Source organism: Malaclemys terrapin, chromosome 1, assembly GCF_027887155.1.
Source record: "Malaclemys terrapin pileata isolate rMalTer1 chromosome 1, rMalTer1.hap1, whole genome shotgun sequence".
In the NCBI taxonomy this organism is placed as follows: domain Eukaryota; kingdom Metazoa; phylum Chordata; order Testudines; family Emydidae; genus Malaclemys; species Malaclemys terrapin.
Window position 1 is genome coordinate 345906877 of NC_071505.1, and position 22514 is coordinate 345929390.

The 22514-nt window shown below is 47.3% G+C and overlaps 1 protein-coding gene across 4 annotated transcripts; it reads left to right on the forward strand.

The window, feature by feature from the left end:
* Window positions 1–1446: 1446 nt before the first annotated feature.
* Window positions 1447–21586, forward strand: LOC128830173 (ecto-ADP-ribosyltransferase 5-like). 4 transcript variants are annotated; one of them, XM_054015945.1, is made up of 4 exons: window positions 8695–12924; window positions 14413–15109; window positions 16910–16942; window positions 18160–21586. In XM_054015945.1, exons 1-4 carry the CDS (start codon window positions 12862–12864, stop codon window positions 18300–18302), a joined length of 936 nt encoding a protein of 311 aa, XP_053871920.1. In that variant the 5' UTR covers window positions 8695–12861; the 3' UTR covers window positions 18303–21586. The 4 variants fall into 4 exon arrangements, with proteins under 4 accessions (XP_053871919.1, XP_053871918.1, XP_053871920.1 ...); XM_054015944.1 differs by lacking the exons at window positions 16910–16942; window positions 18160–21586 and adding an exon at window positions 1447–1498 and having other exon boundaries at window positions 12002–12924; window positions 14413–15484; XM_054015943.1 differs by lacking the exons at window positions 16910–16942; window positions 18160–21586 and adding an exon at window positions 5072–5580 and having other exon boundaries at window positions 12002–12924; window positions 14413–15484.
* The last annotated feature ends 928 nt before the right edge of the window (window positions 21587–22514 follow it).

Consider the following 22514-nt stretch of genomic DNA (forward strand, 5'->3'; position numbering starts at 1 on the left):
AACTCAGGTTGGTCTGCACGATTAGCCACATTTTGTTTAAATCATACCCGTCAGGTTCAGGGTCCTCCACTGGAGATACCACGCCACGCTTAGGTATGATTACTGATGAGTTATTCTTTGTCTCTTCTACAGTAAGACACAATAATTGGTTACCCAAATTAAGAACGCATCCCTGTTTGTATAGGAAATTAGTTTTATAGGCAATTCCTTCGGTTTGCTAATTTCATTAATGCAAAGATATAAACCTTTTTAGGTGACCTATCTGTACGTCAATGGGTATAGAAAGTGTGGTAACAACCTGATTAGTTGCAAGTGTTTTGAGGATCTGGGATCCTTAACATGGATAATACTAATTGCTGTCCCAGTATCTATAATAAAATTTTTGTGGCGGCCCCCTACCAGTGCAGATACTGTGGGTCTCCCACTTGCATCCCTGCCTAAAGGGGCTATGACTACACGTGGGGCCGATTGGTGTTATGCCGAGTAATTTGTAGAGTATGCAGACAAATAACCTTTGGGATCTCCTTTTATCTCTCCAGAGGCTGTCCACCGGAGAGAAGGAAATGAGTTAACGGAGGCCATTGGACGGTTTGAGGTTGCCGGGCCTTGGCCTTCCATCATCAGCTCATTCATGTGGGCTTGGAGTTTCTGGATATCCCATCATTGAGCCTTAAGCATCTGCTTAAACATCATACAACTGAGTCCTTATTTTTGACTTGGGTCTCTACAGGCGTGAATTGTTTTGTGCCGCATCTGAAAAGAAAGGAACCCGGTCCCGGGCCCCTACATGGGATTCAAATGCATAACCCTGTCGAGGGGCATGTCCAGTCCAAGGTTCAGGGTTACTACGTGGGTTAGGATTATCTTGCCAACGCTGGTACTTAGGGAATTTGTTAGTCTCTAAGGTGCCACAAGTACTCCTGTTCTTTTTTTTAGGGAATTTAGGAACACCTCGGCCTAACCCAGGGGTCCCTTAATCTGGTACATTAGGTGATACCAGCATACACCAAGGGGGTGTAGAGGGTTCACAAAATTCTAGGGACCTAGGCAATGTGGATGATTGCCCAAATGCCAATAAATGTCCACCCAAAGGGGCTGGATCTCCTGATCTATATGGTGCCAATGCATCCTTTGGTTGTTGTATCTCTCTCTGTTGTAACCTAGAGATTGCTACATCACAGGCACTAGCTACTTGTGTCACTTGTGACACTGCATCTTCTAGTTTTTGAACAATTACAATTTCTAAAGGCACTTTGTCTTTACTATCGGGGTGGACACTAACAGAGGAGAGGATATTTCCTCCCCCTTTGCTCTGCTCATCTTATCCTTTACATTACTAGTTGCTTTCTCTATGATGACACTTTGCTCCGACTTCTGTGGTGCCACCCTGAGGCTTCCTTTTTTATCTGCAGACGGCTGGTAGCTTCTGCACTGTTAACTTCCTCTTTTGACTCTCCCTGTGGCTTCTCAGACTTAATCTCCAATTCCACTTCTAAAGGTACTGTATCAGCCTGAGCTAATTTTCGTGCCTTACTTTTAGTGATTGGCCCTGCAGATTTTTGTATCTCCATTGGTTTCACCATGCCAATGGGGTTGGGAACCGATTTTTTTGGTCTCCTTTAGCACATTTTTTCACTTTTCAACTCTTCGATTCTTTCCAACAGCCGACCACGGTTTGATTTATAGTATCAGAGGGGGAGCCGTGTTAGTCTGAATCTGTGAAAAGCAACAGAGGGTTCTGTGGCACCTTTAAGACTAACAGAAGTATTGGAGCATAAGCTTTCGTGGGTGAATGCCCACTTCATCAGACGCAAGTGGGCATTCACCCACGAAAGTTTATGCTCCAATATTTCTGTTAGTCTTAAAGGTGCCATGGGACCCTCCGTTGGTTTGATTTATAGCGTCCAGTGATTTTAAGCTGGCATCCAAAGTTTGCTGGGCTTTCCTGAGTAACTTTAATATTTTTTAATTTAATTTCTTTCCCAGCAAACTATAAGCTACGAGCAGACATTACCCCAAACTAGTTTTACACCTAGTTCAATAAGTCCCAAGTAAATGATAGAGGGATGGGGGTGCGTTCCCCTCTCTCCCCTCGATGGCTCATAGCTGATCGAGAGGTCTTTTCCCTCTGTCGGGACCTGCCAAACAGCGGGGGAACTGAGGCAGACGGATCAGAGGTGCAGCCTGGGAGAGTTGCGGGGACTGAAGAACTATACAAGTTCTGAGTTATTGCGGATCTTGGTGGCAATTAATACATATATTTATCAACTCCCTCACCACCACTTAGTGTGGGTCATTGGGCCTGATGCTACTGCTTTATATCCTATCGGTACAATTCGTTACAACTTCAACCTCCAACAAAGCCCCTTAAGCGCGTGTATCACATTAAATAACATTACTGTTACTTTAAATAATATCATTACTTTATCTTGCAAGATTAAATTCAAAACTTATAAGTTAAAACTTTAAGTTAAACCACAATACAGAACGGAAATACTGGGCTTCCTGCCAAGCCGCAGCCACAGGAAATCAGGTTCCTGTGCTCTTAAGAGTGAGTTAGCAAGACACACAATCTTGCTCTCTAACTCTCTGTAACTTTAACTCTTTACTTATGCCTCAGGTGAGATTTTCAGGGGTCTAAGGATGCCTGGAATCCCTGAAAATTCCTGTCACACACTTCTCAAGACTCCTGGCTGGCTCACCAGCCTGTAGCCTGATTTAGGGTGTTCTAATAAAATTAATTTAATTAATTTAATTAATTAATATTAACAATAATTAATATAATTAATATTAATAGTATGGGTTTTAGGCTCGCCAATTTGTTTGATCAGAAGATAAAAGTTTTTGTCCTGAATTAGGCTTCACAGAATTTATAAAGGACCCTCGGGGGTATGATAGGAAGCTTACACTGAGACAGATATAGCCTTAAAGACTTTTTATTAAAATTAATAATAATAAGTAAATGGTAAAATACGTAGAGTTACAAAGTTACAACTGCATTACTGCTATTTAAAACATACATATGATATGACCAGCCTCGCAGTTCAGGTTTCTCAATTTTTGAGCGAGGGATGCAGTGCTTAGAAGAATGTAATGCTAAAAGCTATCTAAACTAAATTAGGGTTTACTTGCCTAACTTAAACTTAAAATCAAAACCTAATAAACAAAGAATAAAACTCAGGGAAACCAAGCTTAGCCTAGTTCCCTTGAAACTTAAAGTTTAAGAAGAACAAGTATAGCCTACTGATAGTAGCAGTCATCATAGATAGATAGATAGAGAAATAGAGTACAAATAGAATGTAAGTGAGAATGATAGAGCAGAGTAAGAAATGGAGCAGAGTGAGAATGGAGTAAAGTGAGAATACTTCAGCGAGGTGGGTCACCTCTTTTATAGGGCAAAGTGCTGGAAATCCTTCCTCCTATGCCCAAATGTTATTCCTCACCCACAAAATGTTAGGGTACACTTACCCCATAGGCTAGTATGTATGTGCATATGGATGACATGTATGTACACACTTGTGGTGTACTTGTTAAGTGTCTGTGTACAACATTAAATCCCCCCCATGCCATTTTTCATTGTCTACTGGTTTAGATAAAAGGTCATAGACATAGGCATGGGTACTCATTTTTTTAGGTAACAAGATGTAGGTCAATTTTGCTTTCTGAGTAAAAGGCCTTAATATAAATGTTAACTTTGCCTTAGCTTAACATACAGGATATGGCCTGTAGGTCTCTTGCATTACAGCCAAACTTACTTTTAATATACATTTATAAACCTATTACAATAAACCAAATACTTAAACTATAAGAAAAAAAAATATATTCATAGATTCTAGGACTGGAAGGGACCTCGAGAGGTCATCGAGTCCAGTCCCCTGCCCGCATGGCAGGACCAAATACTGTCTAGACCATCCCTGATAGACCTTTATCTAACCTACTCTTAAATATCTCCAGAGATGGAGATTCCACAACCTCCCTAGGCAATTTATTCCAGTGTTTATCCACCCTGACAGTTAGGAACTTTTTCCTAATGTCCAACCTAGACCTCCCTTGCTGCAGTTTAAACCCATTGCTTCTGGTTCTATCCTTAGAGGCTAAGGTGAACAAGTTTTCTCCCTCCTCCTTATGACACCCTTTTAGATACCTGAAAACTGCTATCATGTCCCCTCTCAGTCTTCTCTTTTCCAAACTAAACAAACCCAATTCTTTCAGCCTTCCTTCATAGGTCATGTTCTCAAGACCTTTAATCATTCTTGTTGCTCTTCTCTGGACCCTTTCCAATTTCTCCACATCTTTTTTAAAATGCGGCGCCCAGAACTGGACACAATACTCCAGCTGAGGCCTAACCAGAGCAGAGTAGAGCGGAAGAATGACTTCTCGTGTCTTGCTCACAACACATCTGTTAATACATCCCAGGATCATGTTTGCTTTTTTTGCAACAGCATCACACTGTTGTCTCATATTTAGCTTGTGGTCCACTATAACCCCTAGATCCCTTTCTGCCGTACTCCTTCCTAGACAGTCTCTTCCCATTCTGTATGTGTGAAACTGATTGTTCCTTCCTAAGTGGAGCACTTTGCATTTGTCTTTGTTAAACTTCATCCTGTTTAACTCAGACCATTTCTCCAATTTGTCCAGATCATTTTGAATTATGACCCTGTCCTCCAAAGCAGTTGCAATCCCTCCCAGTTTGGTATCATCCGCAAACTTAATAAGCGTACTTTCTATGCCAATATCTAAGTCGTTAATGAAGATATTGAACAGCGCCGGTCCCAAAACAGACCCCTGCGGTACCCCACTCGTTACGCCTTTCCAGCAGGATTGGGAACCATTAATAACAACTCTCTGAGTACGGTTATCCAGCCAGTTATGCACCCACCTTATAGTAGCCCCATCTAAATTGTATTTGCCTAGTTTATCGATAAGAATATCATGCGAGATATATATATATATATATACAAGCAAGGAGGTTAGTCCTATAGGCTACAAAACTGTTTAGTCTTTTGGTATGTTTGGCGTAAGTCATGCATGTCTCTGAGCCATATAGAAGACTGGATAAAGCACATGTCTCACCAATACAGATTTTCACTTTAGTTGACAATTTGTTATTGTTCCAGGCTCTGTCTTGCAAAAGACCAAAGTTCCTGACAGCTTTGCCAATTGTACTAGTGAGCTCAGCATCAAGATCTACATTGCTGGGAACAGTAGAGCCAAGGTAGCAAAATTGCTTGGTTTTAACATCTGGGACAGGGAGGTAAAGAACCCTAGAACAGGAAGCACAGAGGATAAAACGGGGGTAGTTTTGTGGTTTTGACTCTGTACAGGCCTGATCCAAAGCCCATTGAAATCAATGAGAGTCTTTCCATTGACTTCAGTGGGATTTAGCTCAGGCCCTTATTTCCTAAAAAAACCCAAACAAACGCCGTTAGTTCCGAAAGTGAAAGTCTGCAGGGAGGTTTCTTAGATACAGTCAAACTATTTCCTGTGTTATGAACAGTGCAGATTAAGTTCTACAACTGCAGCCATCTCTTGCTCGGGCCAGCAGCCTGCCAGGGACTCAGACACACTTGGGAAAGTCAGGTATTGTAACATCATTCAATTCGTACTCTTCATTATCCTAATTACAGACACTCCTGCTGCATTTATCTCTAGACAACAGGTCGCACAGTGGTTTAGACAATGATACAAATCTGCCTGAAATTACATCTGTCCAGTACCTATGGAACCGAGGGAGAGGGTGGGCCAGGATAAGGCAGCTGGCTGGGAGTGAGGAGACCAAGCTCTGCCCCTGGCCTGCTGTGTGTGACAATGGGCAAGTCACTCTACCTCGCTTTCTTCTACCAACCTTTGTCTGCCCTAGATTGTAAGTTTTGGGGGATTGGCACAGCCTCCCTATGTACAGCCCCTAGCACAACGGGGCCACAATCTGGATTGGGAGCTCTAGGCACTTTTGTTATGCAAATTGTAATATCAGAGGGTAGAATCTGGGGTGCACAGAATGAAAAGTCCAATATTTTCTGTTGAGTTGATTTTAGAGCTTTAATTTGTTATAAAATTATAAAAGCTTTCGGGACGGGGAAACTACAGAAATATTTAAAACCCTGTGTAGTGAAAACAAAAAAAATCTGCTTATTTTGCTCACATCTACATCATAACATACATTGATCACAACTATTTCCATAGAGTGCAAACAACCCTGATTGTTGATTGTAAAGATCCATCCTCTGTTGACACAACTACCCAGATGATCTGTTCATAACATCAGGCGAGCCTCCCAAGCAGAATGCTGTTCATCTCTTCCCAGAGATTGCCAGGATAGCTGATATCGACCTATCCCTAGCTGCCACTTTAGGCATCCCAGTCCCAGAATCAGGCCCCCACCCCGGATTCATAGAACCCCTGCTCAGCAGCCCGTGAACGCTGTAGGCGCATAAACTCACTCGGCACCTAAATTTCTGCAGTAACCAATCCCCCGGGCTCCTATGTTTCTGCCTCTGAGCATGTGCATCCAACCCAGTATCCTGTCTTCCGACAGTGGCCAAAGCCAGGTGCCCCAGAGGGAGTGAACCTAACAGGTAATGATCAAGTGATCTCTCTCCTGCCGTCCATCTCCACCCTCTGCTCTGCTCTGGCGAGACATGACTACTCAATCCTGATGGTTCCAATTTAGAAGTTGATTTTTTCCCTCCTTTACAATTATATATGGGATTTTCTTTTCCTCTTTTTTCCAAAGGAACCAGTATCTCCATTGTTTGGGCAGCTTCTACAGTGGACAATTTAGATGGGGAATTTTGCTTTCACCTTTTCTACCTTTTCTTGATTGGGGCAGGTGCCTGCACCTTCCGACGGTTGGGTATTGGCAGGTTTCTGTAAAGATTCTGGTAGAGGTTCTGGTTTTGGCTCTAAAGTGGCTTGGGGTACAATGTATCAGAGGGGTAGCCGTGTTAGTCTGAATCTGTAAAAAGCAACAGAGGGTCCTGTGGCACCTTTGAGACTAACAGAAGTACTGGGAGCATAAGCTTTCGTGGGTAAGAACCTCACTTCTTCAGATGCAAGTAATGGAAATCTCCAGAGGCAGGTATATATCAGTGTGGAGATAACGAGGTTAGTTCAATCAGGGAGGGTGAGCTGCTCTGCTAGCAGTTGAGGTGTGAACACCAAGGGAGGAGAAACTGTTTCTGTAGTTGGATAGCCATTCACAGTCTTTGTTTAATCCTGATCTGATGGTGTCAAATTTGCAAATGAACTGGAGCTCAGCAGTTTCTCTTTGGAGTCTGGTCCTGAAGTTTTTTTGCTGTAAGATGGCAACCTTTACATCTGCTATTGTGTGGCCAGGGAGGTTGAAGTGTTCTCCTACAGGTTTTTGTATATTGCCATTCCTGATATCTGACTTGTGTCCATTTATCCTCTTGCGTAGTGACTGTCCAGTTTGGCCAATGTACATAGCAGAGGGGCATTGCTGGCATATGATGGCATATATAACATTGGTGGACGTGCAGGTGAATGAGCCGGTGATGTTGTAGCTGATCTGGTTAGGTCCAGTGATGGTGTTGCTGGTGTAGATATGTGGGCAGAGTTGGCATCGAGGTTTGTTGCATGGGTTGGTTCCTGAGTTAGAGATGTTATGGTGCGGTGCGTGGTTGCTGGTGAGAATATGCTTAAGGTTGGCAGGTTGTCTGTGGGCGAGGACTGGCCTGCCTCCCAAGGTCTGTGAAAGTGAGGGATCATTGTCCAGGATGGGTTGTAGATCACTGATGATGCGTTGGAGAGGTTTAAGCTGAGGACTGTAGGTGATGGCCAGTGGAGTTCTGTTGGTTTCTCTTCTGGGCCTGTCTTGTAGCAGGAAGCTTCTGGGTACACGTCTGGCTCTGTTGATTTGTTTCTTTATTTCCTTGTGTGGGTATCGTAGTTTTGAGAATGCTTGGTGAAGATCTTGTAGGTGTTGGTCTCTGTCTGAGGGGTTGGAGCAGATGCGATTGTACCTCAGTGCTTGGCTGTAGACGATGGATCGTGTGGTGTGACCGGGGTGGAAGCTGGAGGCATGAAGGTAGGCGTAGCGGTCGGTGGGTTTTCGGTATAGGGTGGTGTTAATGTGGCCATCGCTTATTTGTACGGTGGTGTCCAGGAAGTGGACCTCCCGTGTAGATTGGTCCAGGCTGAGGTTGATGGTGGGGTGGAAGCTGTTGAAAGCATGGTGGAATTCTTCCAGGGCCCCCTTCCCATGGGTCCAGATGATGAAGATGTCATCAATATAGCGTAGGTAGAGAAGGGGCATGAGTGGACGGGAGCTGAGGAAGCGTTGTTCCAGGTCAGCCATAAAAATGTTGGCATATTGTGGGGCCATGCGTGTGCCCATAGCGGTGCCACTGGTCTGGAGGTATATATTTTCACCAAATTTGAAATAATTGTGCGTGAGGATAAAGTCACAGAGCTCAGCAATAAGTTGTGCTGTGTCATCATCAGGGATACTGTTCCTGACAGCTTGTATTCCATCTGTATGTGGGATGTTTGTGTAGAGAGCCTCTACATCCATGGTGGCTAGGATGGTGTTTTCTGGGAGGTCACCAATGCATTGTAGTTTCCTCAGGAAATCTGTGGTGTCACGGAGATAGCTGGGAGTGCTGGTGGCGTAGGATCTGAGTAGGGAGTCCACATATCCAGACAGTCCTTCAGTGAGAGTGCCAATGCCCGAGATGATGGGGCGTCCAGGATTTCCAGGTTTGTGGATCTTAGGTAGTAGATAGAATAACCCCGGTCGGGGCTCTAAGGGTATGTTGATTTGTTCCTGTGTTAGTGTAGGGAGTGTCCTGAGTAGATGGTGTAGTTTCTTAGTGTATTCCTCAGTGGGATCTGAGGAAAGCGGCCTGTAGAATTGGGTATTGGAGAGTTGTCTGGCAGCCTCCTTCTGGTAGTCAGACCTGTTCATGATGACAACAGCACCTCCTTTATCAGCCTCTTTGATGATAATGTCAGGGTGGTTTCTGAGGCTGTGGATGGCATTGCGTTCTGCACGACTTAGGTTATGAGGCAAGCGATGTTGTTTTTCCACAATTTCTGCCTGTACAATGGGGTACAATGGGGAGATCAGATTCAAAATGAATTATGCCACTTGTTTTTTTCATTTTTCCTTCAGACTCAATTGACTTAAAGGTATCGAAATGACTTGCTGGAATTTCAGGTTGCAAAGACTTTCATCTTTCCTGAGAGGTCCTGATATCTAGGATTGCCTCCTTACAGGCCTTCACAGCAACGTCTATACTTCCCTGAGTTTCTTGTAGTGAGCGGCCCAATTGCAGACGGGTTTGTGACATGTCTGGCTTACTTACTTTGTCTTAACTTCTCACTAATCCCTTTCTCCAGGGATAAGGCTCGTTGTGCCTGATCCAACTGTTCTATTTTCCTTCTCAATTTTCTTTCTAAAGTGTTACCTACAATGGATACATCGTCCCTTTCCTCCACCTCCCGAGATTCTCTCTTTAATTTTTCTTTCTCAAAATGGAACACCTTAAGTTCCATGGATCCGGGTGATCTATGCAGATTTAGTAATTCAGCATTTTTGCTGACTCTTCACCATAGGTTTCAATGTAGACTATCTCGACAAGCCACTTGCACCCGGATCTCCCCCCCACTGAGCCCTCTCACAGCCAGAGTAAGAGCTGGCTCACTGTGGAGCAAAATCACTGAGAGCCGTTCAGCATCTTTGTACGGGGACAGATTTGTAGCTGTTATTTTCCTCTGTAAGGGGCTCTGTAGTTTTTACGCTGATGTAGCTGGGCAGGGTTACCACTGTGTCCCCTCCCCACACACTCATGGCTGACCTTAACCCCACTGAAAGTAGGACTCCAAAACTCCTCTCTAGACATACCCATGTCTGTAAGTGTAAGTGGGGGAATGGTCCTGCTGTTGTGGGGAACTTTCCTGGCTTCTGCACTCCCCCTGGAATCGGCTAGCGAAAGGATAAGGCCTCGCCTCCTTATCTTACTCAGGATCAGTGTGTCCCTGCACCATCTCCTAGGAATGTGTTCGTGCCGTTGCTTGAGAACTCTGGGTGTCCTGCACCTTACTCGCTACGCTGCTCGGGCACTCGCTCGCTGCGCCTCCCCGCCAGCTGCCCTGCTGGCCACTCACTCTGCTCACCTTCGCACCAGCCACTCATTCACAAGCCGACTGCCAGTCACCTTCTGCTGCTACCCTCTCTGCTGTGACCTCTGCACCTCAGTATCTTAGCGATTTTCAGCTCTTTGCAGGCTGGGCAGAGACACTGCCCCATCTCAAGTGATTTCAGCTCTCAGTGATGTTTAGCTCTTAGCAGATTGGGCAGAAACACAGTCCTACCACAACTGATTTCTGCTCTGACTGAGCATTTAAAATAACAATAGATGCTCCCAATGAAGACTATTTAGCTCTTCTTTTGAACAGTGGGGAGGAACAGGTCAAACCAGTCTGGGGACTCCTAGGGAGAGCTGTCCCCACCCCTCTTACTTTCACAGGCTCTGCATTCGAGCCCCTGGCTTAACGAGGTTCTTTTATCTGAGGGTGACCCTCTCATTTGGGACAGGTTAAGCACAGTCCTGCTTCCCTGTATGACAATAATGCCACCAATATTGGTAACAGCATTTCACTACCCCTGCATTCAGTTTTAAATTTTTTTATTACAGCTAATGTTAAAAAATTATATAATTCACAGGTTAAGAACAGAGCGTCTGTACATCCGGGTATGGTGCTTAGATTATCCACAAATACCAAGTTTTATAGTGCAGAATCAGTAATAACCCAAATGTAGGTGAATAAATTTAAGAATACAGTTTAGATATTAGCATCCAAGTATTCGGGTACATCACTCAAGGAAAGCTATACAGGGAGTTGGTTGTGGAAAGCAAATATAGCAATGAGTGAAGATTGTCCCTCAGTCATTGAGAATTTAGGGTAGGTTGTCCATTTAGAATACAATCCATGCGGAATGTATTTCAGTTACTTTCCCCACTGATTTGTAACCCAACCCCAGCCAAAATTGATAATTTTGAGCAACAGCGTTCTGTCTGCTGGATATCTAAGCAGAGTAGGTGTGTTTATGTAAATACAGTTTGCTCCAGAAGTCTCTTTGCCTCCCAGTTAGCTGTCAGGGAAGAATTCAGCAGACCCTGCTTACATTGGCAATCTCAGACTACCGTGGAAGAGCCATTTCAAACAAAGAAGCATCACCCGGCCCATCATTCTTCAAAGAAATATGAAACGTGTTCAGATTCATCTTCCACCCACCTGTTCTGTACACACATCACTCCCCTACATTTCTTATCCATTTACTCTGTGCTGACATCCATCCCATCACCCCAGGTACAGCTCAGCACTTGCCTACACCAAGCTAACTCCTAAGCTACACTATGGGAGGGAAAGCACCACCACACACCCTCTCCTGTACGGGCAAAGGGCAGGGGAGGGATGGCATTTCCAGGTGTTCAGTGAACATAAGAACATAAGAACGGCCATACTGGGTCAGACCAAAAGTCCATCCAGCCCAGTATCCTGTCTACTGACAGTGGCCAATGCCAGGTGCCACAGAGGGAGTGAACCTAACAGGTAATGATCAGTGATCTCTCTCCTGCCGTCCATCTCCACCCTCTGACAAACAGAGGCTAGGGACACCATTCCTTACCCATCCTGGCTAATAGCCATTAATGGACTTAACCTCCATGAATTCATCCAGTTCTCTTTTAAACCCTGTTATAGTCCTAGCCTTCACAACCTCCTCAGGCAAGGAGTTCCACAGGTTGACTGTGCGCTGTGTGAAGAGGAACTTCCTTTTATTTGTTTTAAACCTGCTGCCCATTAAACTTCCCAGGAAACACTCCCAGGAAACACTTCAAGCCTGTTGCTTCCCACTCCTGGCCCTAACTCTGCTTTCCCTGAGCAAGACACTGCTACCCCCTAGTCCCCATGTCACTGGTTCTCCCCCACGGTCCAGTCTACAAATTCCAATGCCTGGCTCCCTTTCCCTGGCCAGAAAATCAACGCCCAAAGACCCAACTCCACAATGTATCCTCTAAACAAGGGATCAGCTCAGCAGGCAAACAGGGGAGGCAAGCAGGGAAGTTTTTCAGGGCGTAGCTGTGGATCCAGTGCATGGAGGTAAAGAGACTTGGTAAGTTGTGTGTTGGTCTGTTTGCTGTTTGTCTCCGTGTGGGTCGTGTGGCTGGGGTTTGGGTCCCTGACCAGGCCAGGTGACAGAGGTCTGTGTGTTTGTGTCTCTCAGAGGGCCGTGTGGCTCTGACCCTTGGGCCTAGGATCAGCCCTGGTGTTTGACGTCTGAGTCGTGGATCACCCCGTTAGCCACGGGGCAGAACTAAGCAGCGAGGCGCAGAGTGTATGAGGTAGTTAGTTGCCAAGCAAACACTTGACCAGGCACTTGGGTGAGGCACTGAAATATTGAGCTATGTCGTTATTTTAGCCCCATTCCCTAGGAGATGATCGACAGACCTGCCCGGCCGCTGGTTTCTGTGTATTGTGCCGTGTAATGGCACTTACGAGTAACCACTGCCCTACTACGGATCATATTTCCACCCCCCAAAGTCTTTTAGGGAAATGTGATCTCCATGAAGTGAAAGCAGGATTTCCCCACAGCTACTCCCCACCCCTACAGCTGAGAACTGTATTTCAGGGTCAAACCCACCTCCGTTATGGCTGGGTTGCAGTCCGTGAGATAGCAATTCCTGCCTGGGAAATCCCAGTCACTAAATGTGAAATAACAGATCACAGTGAAACAATGGGGAGGATGTTTGGGTTTGATGTGTTCTTTCCCCTCAAATCTCCACTGACGTTCCTGACGGATTCTCCTGCAGCCGCACCGGGGATGTTGGAACCATTATGAAGCCTCTGCTGATCCCCTTGACGTACTTCTGTCTTCAGACCTGGCTGGGAATCCCTCAGGTAAACTCTTGAGCTTTGCCAGGGAAGCACTTTGTGTTTTCTCGTGTTTTTGCTCAAGGCTATGCCGGCAGCCATACTGCCTTAGATCCATAGACACGTAGGGCTGGAAGGGACCACGAGAGGTCATCTAGTGCAGCCTTGTGTGCTGAGGCAGGACCAAGTGCACCGAGACCAGCCCGGACAGGAGTTTGTCTAACCAGGGCCCCACGCCACCTTCCCTAGTGGCTGCTGGGGAACCCCGGCCCTCCCACGAAACTGGGTTCCAGACCAGGGACCTTCTGACCAGCAGCCAAGGTCTGCTCCGTCAGACTCCTTGCTGCTGCCTCCCTGGGTATCTTCCTACCACAGCCTTTTTCCAGCCCGCACAACCTCTCCCGGCTCACCCTTCTTTCAGGGCTGGGCTCGCAGGGCTCCCCCGTGGAATCCCCCAACACAATCCCAAACCAAAAGAACAAAATTAAATCAATTTCCTCCTCACCCTGCAGGAGCCTTCCTGTTCCCCTCAGGTCACTCCACTCTGTACTGCCAGGAGAGGGACTGCCGAGGTCTTCCCCCTCTCCCTGCAGCCCCTCAAACTCCAGTCCAAACTCCCCCTAGACTTTACCAACACTGCCGCCGGCTTCCTCCTGGCCCGAGGCAACTCACCTCTGGCCGCAGGCTTCACTACCCCCAGCCTCCCAGGCCTCCTCTTGGCTCTGGGCCCTCCAGTTCTGGCTCCAGGCCTCTGTCTGGCTTTAGCCCACGAGGGGGCATTCCCAGCCACCCCAGCTGGGTTCGATCACCAGTTGTGCCTAACACCCCTCCAGGTGCCACCCCACAGCCTAAAGGGTCTCAGGCTCCTGTTAACCCCTGGTTAACCAGTGTGGGGTTTATACAACCCACCACAACGATGTTGCCTCCCTCCATGCACGTTCGGGGGTTGGATCCTGGATGTAACCTTCTCACGGACACCGCCAGCCCTGGAGCATGCAGTGCATGGCTGGCATACGCAGATGGCAACCCGCTGCCTCCCACTGAGGTAGATGGGCGTGATTTTAGATATCCCCGTGGGAGTGGATTGGGATCTCAGTCCCTCCTAGCTCCCTCACTTCTATGTCCCTTATTCCCCCTGCTTTGTCTTCCCTATTAATGTATCCCTTCCTGCCTTTCTTCCTAACCCTACATCTAGACACAGCCCAGTAAACTAAAAACACCTCTGTCACGGGTACATAGCTTGCTGGTCCCCGCCCCGCTCCTCCCTCCCAAAAATCGAGGGCTCCAATGTGACATTTGCCAAACAACACACTGAGGATTCTGCTTGTGTGTTCCATCCCTTTCTCCCCCCTTTCCTCTGCCTTGTCGCTTTAGAGGTAAGCTTCTAGGGCAGAGGCCATTCCTAGTGTGTTTGTACAGGGCCGAGCACAATGGGGCCCTGATCCTGGGTGTGACCTTTAGGTGCTATTGTAACACAAATGCCAATGTGACTGTATGTTTCTTTTATTCTCCCAGGCAAAATGCCAGGTGGAGCTGAGCATGATGGATGACGCTTTTGATGACCAATATATAGGATGTGCTGAAGAAATGGACGGAATTGCACCTGAACTGCTAGAGAAAGAAAAGTCCATGTCCTCAGTGTTTAGCAGGGTGTGGGAAAACTCAGAACAAAAATGGGAACTTGTAAAGAAAAAGATTCCTCTGCCCACAGGCTTTAAAGATGAGCATGGACGAGCTATAATAGCCTATACTGACGATGACTTTCACAGTGAGTTGAATGCGGCAGTGAGAGGGGCTGGGACATCTCGAGCTCATTACATGGCCAGTTTCCCGTTCAAAGCCTTTCATTATTACTTGACAAGAGCTTCACAGCTCTTACGAGGGAGGTGTGATGTGATGTACAAAAGGACGGTGTACCGGGGGGTTTCTGCCAGTTTTCAGCACACGGGATCAGGTCACATTAGGTTTGGATACTTTGCCTCTTCGTCTTTTGATATAGGAATAGCTAAGACATTTGGTACGGACACATTGTTCGCCATCCACACGTGCTTTGGTGCTGAGATCAGGGCCTTCTCTCGCATTCAGGAGGAGGAAGAAGTGTTAATCCCAGTCCATGAGATATTCAACATGTCCCGAGGACAAAGGAATAACCGCTTTGTCCTCCGGAGCACAAACCGGACCTGCAGCCATTTTAACTGTGCATACCTGGGCGGTGAGTACTGGGCTGAACACGAGAAATATTTGTGTGGGGCTATTTTCTGTGGAGAATTTGAAAACTCCACTTCAGGAAGAGCTGACGAGAGGGACGCTGAATTGGGGACTTGCCCCCAGGGCTGGGGGAGACAGGCTGCCATGACTCTTGCTGCTAGAGAGGGCTCGGGCTGGGGTGGGTGGACATGGGGTCCCACTCGCTCACTGAGGAAAGAGAAGCTGCCTAGACACCCACGACACCAAGTGTCCTGCTTTGAGCAGGGGGTTGGACTAGATACCTTGAGAGATCTCTTCCAACCCTGATCTTCTATGATTCTATGACACCCTGGCGATGGGAGCACTAGAAAGGCAGGTGAAGGCCCCAAATCACTGCGAGTCTTCAACACACACACGCCCCGTACAGAGTCCACAAGAGCCCTGGCAGAGCAGCTGTGGCTTCTCAGACACGGCACAGCAAATCCAGAGGCTGTGGGAAGGGAGCAGGGGGGTGGCCTAGTGTGCAGATGGCACATTATTTGGGGCAGTCAGGACTAGGGACGACAGTGAGGAACATCAGAGAGATCTAACCGCGTTGGGTGAATGGGCAACACAACATCAGGTGAAATTCACTGACACACATTCAAGGTAACGCCCATTGTGAGGAATAATTTCACTGGATTGTTAATGAGCTGTATCGACTCAGAAGGAAACCTGGCCAGCATTGTGGCGAGTTCGGTGCAAATCTTAGTGAAAACCTCTGTTCAATGTGCTGCTAGGTCTATAAAGGAAACAAAATGCTAGCAAGCATAAGGAATGATGGAATGGAGAATAATGTGAAAATATTGTATCACCATTATATTAACCCCTGGGGCACCCTTCTCTGGGATTTTAGGGTTGGCTCTGATGACCCAAGCTCTGAAAGATTTATCGGAAGGGGGTGGGTGGGAAAAGATTCCAGAGAGAAGGAGGATGAAAATGATCAGAGGTCTGGAGCGATTTCTACGGGAGAGATTGGGATGGTTTAGTTAAGCAGTGGTTATCAAACTTTTGTACTGGTGACCCCTTTCACATAGCAAACCACTGAGTGTGACCCCCCCCCCCATACATTAAAAACACTTTTAAATGTATTTAATACCATTATAAATGCTGGAGGCAAAGTGGGATTTGGGGTGGAGGCTGACAGCTCGTGACTCCCCATGTAATAACCTCGCGATGCCCTGAAGGGTTCTGACACCCAGTTTGAGAACCCCTGGTTAAGAGAAAAGACATAAAAAAGTGATAGAAATCTGTAAAATAATAAGTGAGACAGGGAAAATGGCAGTGTCTAATTTACACTTTATCATAAAACATGAATAAACTGAAGATAACATATTTAAATTAGTGAAAGGGATTATAGAATGCAGGCTTAACTTGTGGAACTCATTGCCACAAGGTTTTCATGAGGCCAAGTGCTTAGTAGAATTCAAAAAAAGAATTAACTATTTATATAGACAGTGAGAATCTCCTCAGTTATGTTACATAGGATACAAATTTTTTTTAAAAGAGCACTAAACCCTTAGGCATGAGGCCATAAGGCAGTCACTAACTGCCAGGGTTGGGGAAGTGATTTCCTGTATGTGTCGGTAATTCCACTCCAGGGTTTCTTGCAGCTTCTCCTGATGCAGCTGTGCCTGACGTCAGTCAGGGACAGGACATCAGGCTAGATGTAGCCTGTTGGTGGGATCCAGTCTGACAATTACTATGTTTCTTTGGAAATAGTAGAATGGAGTTGAAAATTCCACCTGAGGTCACATTTCATTGACCCTCTCTGTTTGTACCGTAGGAGAGAAGAACCAAATATGTGTTGACAACTCTGGTAAGAAAGAAACATTTTGTTTTCATTGTTTTGACAATAACTTTCCCTCTGTATTGAAGTGCAGAGCACAGAGCAACCCCACCAGGCAAACATGTCATATGCAGGGAAACAACTTGAGAAAAAAGTGTGATGAACTGCACGTTCTGTCTATTTATCCAGGTTCTCGTAGGGAGCTCATGACTAGTATCTGACACCTTCCCGTCTGACTCAGTTCCAGGCACAGTTGATTTCAGAAAAGAAAATTTAAGGAGAATAACCCCTTCGAGCCCTAAAGATTTATCTTCAGTGTCCTGACCTATAAGCTGAACACACATCCCCTAACCCAACACCACAAGTGTGTCTCCATCTCCCTCCTCTCATAACTAGCCCCATTCTAGCCCCAGTGGAACTACATCCTCTCAAGGACTAAACAGGACTATTTTACCAGAGCAGGTCGGAAAAATCTCAACAAAATATTTTCTCCTTGGAATTTGACAATGTGTCATACTCTACACCTTTTGCAGAGGTGGTTTGATTTCGACACTGTTCTGTCAGAACGCTGCCTGGGTTCTGGCCAGATCACCCGCCTGGCTCCTTGGCAGCTTGGCTGGCGGGCTGCCGAGGAGTCATAGACCCCAGGACTTCCAGTGCCCCCGACCCTGGAACAGCCTGCTTGGTGCTCTGCCCCAGAGCCGACGCTCCCTTCCCTTGTGTGGAGAATTTCCAAATGATGTTGTTGTTTTTTATTCCAAGTCAGAACAAAACCAAATTTTGAAATATCAAAATCCTCCACAAAATGGAATGATCTGCTCTACATTTCTCCCTAAAGCCAAGAGAACAAACCAACAAACAAACAGAAATGGAGTTACTGGTGTCTGCAGCCAGTGTCTCATAGACTCATGTCTTTATTATTCATAACTGGTCTGGAATACACTTATGTGGCAGACGACAAGCTCCAAATCGGAGCCTCTGGGACTGGTTTGGGTGAAACGTGCTCGCCAATGATTGGTACCAAAGGAACAAGCAGGCTGAGGAGGGAGGAAGCAGGTGAAATATCTCACCAGTGAGATGAATGTCCCAGGCTGGAGTGTCCTGCTGAGGGGAATTGGATTAATGTCCCTCTGGCATAACAGGTTCCAGTAGCTGTTGGGAAGGAAACCAGTGTCCAGCTTTAAGGATCTCTGTCAGTGTGAAATAATTTCCTATAAATTGTTTGATCTGCTTTTTCCTATTAACAGTTACCAGAGGTGGCATCGCCTTTCCCAGTGTTCTGAGCCATTTACTGTTTGGAGGATCCGTCATCCTGGTCCACGTTGCTGCTATGAAACTGTTTGCTGGTTTCTCAATTGTCCTATTCATGTTACTCACTTTTTCTCTCTAACACAAATCATGGTGAGGGACTTGCCAGATCCAAAGCCGCCCTGCTATGCTGCCAGCGTTCCAAAGGGAAACCAGGAACATGGAGGGAGTGTCGCTGGTACCTGCTTGGGCAAGCTTTGATTGTACGTTACCGATGAGTAAATCGAAATGGAAGCTCATAGTTCTAGTCCAGGTGGGATTTGTTAAGTTGGTGTCTGTTATATAAATAATTACTTGTATTCCTGTCATGCTAGCACTTTGTACCGACTTTTGATGACTTCAGTATAAGACTTTTCAGAAATGAACTAAGTCAGAGTATTTTCATGAATACATGTGACGGATTAATCTGTGTCTCGGCCAGGTGAATCTGTACCAGGACAGTTTGTGGGGTCCCAAGTCTATATCTCTCAGTCACTTTCCTATCAAATTTGCTCAGAAGATGATATTTCTAACTGGTGAGCTCAAAGGTCCAGTTCTGGGCTAGTTTACCCACCTGCCTGCCCACTGACTGTCCTGGGATTGCATGCTCAGAACTTCCATGCATGAGAACGATGCTTCACAAATCAATTAACACCAACAACTAGGTTCTTACCAGAGCTACCGCGATCTCGTCAAGTCCTCTTGGCTGAAACACAAGCAGAACGTTTCGGGTAACTGCAATCGGGTGGGATGTTCAGCCTCAGTCTGAGCTCTCCAGGGACAAACTCTGGTGAGCCTCGCCATGGGAGCTCACCCTGCCTAGACACGGCACTGCAAATGAATGGGGTTATAATCGAGGAATATTGGAATTAGCACAATCTAGTTGATGAGCCAGACTTTAAAAAAAGAGCCAGATTCTTGGAGAGAAATACCAAGTGCTTCCAGCCAACAAACGACGTACTGCATTGGATGCTGACGCTGCACTTAAAGGTCTCTTGGCGTTTTCATGATAAACCATCAGCTCCTCTCCCGCGGGGATTCTCAGCAGTGTGCCCCATGATGGAATGTTCCATTCTCCCGGGGGGAATCGCTGACCTCCAAGAAAAAGGTTAAAGACAAGTGCTTAGGGCAACATTTCCAAAAGCAGCTTCTGCTTTTGTGTCATTTGATAGCGTGTTCCCAGGTCCCATTAACTTCAGCTGAGGTTGTGGGCGCCAACCCTCTGATAGTCAGACCCCAGGTGTCTCAGGTCTGGCACCAGAAAGGGCCTAAAGGAGCATTTTAAAAGCTGTCTGTTCATTTGGGTTAATTGGCAATCAGTTAACACCAGTTACAGTAGGACGTCAAAACTCTATGTAATGGGACTGTTGGCCTCTTACTAAAACGCAGTGGGGGTTATGGTTGCTAGCTCCCAGTACCAAAAGAAAGGGGAAGGGTGGATGGGAAATCAGGACCCTCAGACTGACAGTCCCCAGGAACAATGGGGAGAGGCCAATGCTCCAGATCAGCCTGATTGACAGGGCGGGCAGCTAATCAGAGAGTCAGGAGGCCAGGGGGGTCCCGTCCTCCAGGTGAGCTGGAATGGCCTGGGTCAGACAGAGTGGGGCCGAGCTAAGGAGAGAGCAGGGACCCACGCTGAGCTGGGGAGTGGAGCCGCGCCAGCCGGAGGGGCCAGAGAAGCAGCCCAGGGAGCTGGAGGCAGAGCAGCAGCAGTGCTGGGGCAGCAGAGTGGAGCAGGAGCTGAGGCAGAGTGGAGGAGCTGGGGCTGGGGCTGTAATAGGAGCTTGGGCTGGAGCAATCCAGAGCCGGGTGCGGTGAGCAGCTGGGGAGAGTGAGGGGGGACCCTGGGCAGTGGGCCCAGCGCAGGGAGACCCCCCAGCCAAGAGGCTCTGCAGGCCAGACTTGGAGGGGGATCGTAACCCCGACGGGGTGGGGGCGACGCTGGGAAGAAGGGTCCTGCCACCTAGAGCCTGAGGGCGTGTGGCCACCGCCAGAGCAAGTGTCCGACCCGCAGCGTCTCTGCAGCACAGCCAGGGCCTGGGAAGGGGCCTGGGACTTGTGAGGAACAGACTGAACTGCCCTGACATCCCAGAGACGCTGGTTGTGATGTCCCCGTGCCACAGAGCGGGTGATGAGTTTTCCTTTCACCTTTCTCATGTAAGCAGTCAGGATGAGCTCAACCCTGACATCCGGTGGTGAATTATGGCGAGTGTGGAAAAGAACTCCAGGGGCTGATCTTGTTTGCATAGGCACACCCACCCGCCTGGCATGAAACAACAGCAACTCAAAGTGGTTACTTTGGCTGGTGTGGGATCCCCAGTTTTCTCTGTTATTGGGGCAGGAAGAATAAATTTTTGTTACCCTGATTCTGTGAATCAAAGCCAGTGGAACTGTTGTATGACAGAAGGACTGAGTGAGTCCTTCACCATTACCTACGTAGCACTTGCTTGACAAGGGGCATGGGTTACAAAACCCAGTGAATTGAGAGAGGATGAGGACAGGTATTTGTACCTGATGGCATGGGTCCCCTCTGAGGGTTTGAAACACCAATGGCACTACTGCCTCTCTCCACTGTTGAATGTCAGAGCTAATTTTGATTCCATTAGGAGTCTAGTTACAGGCTGCTGAGCTGAATTCACTTTGGGCCAATGGTGCACTAGCACTGGGGCTCCCCTACTATGAGCTGAAAGTGCTAAGAGCTGAAATCACAAAAGAGCTAAAGTTATTAAGAGTTGAGATCACTGAGTGCTGTGTTAACTAGTGGGGGAGCCTGAAGCTATATTGCTAAGTGGCTGGCGGAGCAGCTAGCAGAGTGGAGCCTCGTGGGGACGGTTGGAGCGGAGCTGTGCAGCTCACAGGTCGGTGAGCAGAGCGGAGCGGCTGGAGGAGGAGCTAGCAGAGCAGAGCGGAGCCTTGTGGGAGTGGCCAGAGGGACCTCTGAAGTGGAGCAGAGCTGAGCGGAGCAGCTGCCAGAGCAGTTCGTGGGATGGCAGGAGCGGCTCACGGGGCAGCTGGTGGAGTGGAGCGGCTTGTGGTGAAGGCTGCGGCGGAACCCCACGGAGAGACGGCCGGCCGGCCTCGGATCACGTAAGGTGCCCCTTAACACTCTGCGTGCCCCCCCTTTTACTCTGGGGCTGCACTGACCAGGGGCAGAGACTTTGGGGTCTGTTGGACTTTTGGGACTTTGGGTGGTTTCTGGACCCAAGAGACTTTGGGGGTGTTGGACTTTGAGGACTCTGGGTGATTTTTGGGTTGCTGGATTCAAGAACCAAAGGGAAAGGACACAGCCCAATTTGCTGGGGTGGGTTTTTGCTCACGGTTTGTGTTATGAATCCTGTTTGTGGTGTTTTTCCAATTTAATGCTGATGTCATTTACCTCATGTTATTAAACATTTTCTGCTACACTCAGACTCCGTGCTTGCGAGAGGGGAAGTATTGCCTCTTAGAGGTGCCCAGGGGGTGGTATGTAATTGTCCCAGTCACTGGGTGGGGGCTCGAGCCGGTTTTGCATTGCGTTATTGAAACGGAACCCCTAGATACAGAACCCGGCCCTTGTTGCTGCCAACTTAGATGGGCAGAAGGGTTACACTCATTTTTTCCTTATTTTTTTCAATTGGTTGCTGCTTAATAAATTTTATTTGCTTTGAGCTACATGTAATGATCAGTGGGTCAGGGAAGTGTCCAGTGTGGAGAGAGGACCCCAGAGTGGGGACACGCTAAGCCCTGCCCTAAGTGACCATGCCAAGAGTGGTGGTTGAGCCCCCCCGGAATCCTGGGCCCAGCCTTGTCGGGGTTATGAGGACTCACACAGGAGAGTGGAAGGGGAGTCCTCAAGGTCAGGCAGCCTCTGGGTAAAGGGAGTGGGAACGAAGACTCAGATCCTTTCGCTAGCCCACTTCACCGGGGCAGTGTATAAGCCAAGAAAGTTCCCCACAATAGTAGAACCTTTCCCCCACTTAATGTTGTTTTCCTTGGTTTCTAAGTAAGCTGTTGCCCCTAAAATAGCCAGAGGGTTTGGAGTCTTTACTTGGCTTTAACATCTGGTTCAGGGAGGTAAAGAACCCTAGAACAGGAAGCACAGAGGATAAAACGGGGGTAGTTTTGTGGATACGTTTGGAAATAGGTGATGTTGGGAATACTCAGGAGCCCTGGCCCTAGATCACAGTAACCTTTTGAGTCTGTGTAGGCCTGATCCAAAGCCCATTGAAATCAATGGGAGTCTTTCCATTGGCTTCAGTGGGATTTAGCTCAACCCCGTATTGCTAAAAACACTTCCATTAATTCTGAAAGTGAAAGTCAACAGGGAGGTTTCTTA

Bases quoted from the DNA above. Each gene is read 5' to 3' on its own strand.
- LOC128830173 (XM_054015944.1), top strand. From the start codon at position 12,862: ATGAAGCCTCTGCTGATCCCCTTGACGTACTTCTGTCTTCAGACCTGG. The intron at 12,925-14,412 runs GTAAACTCTTGA...TTATTCTCCCAG, and splicing joins CCTGGCTGGGAATCCCTCAG to GCAAAATGCCAGGTGGAGCT.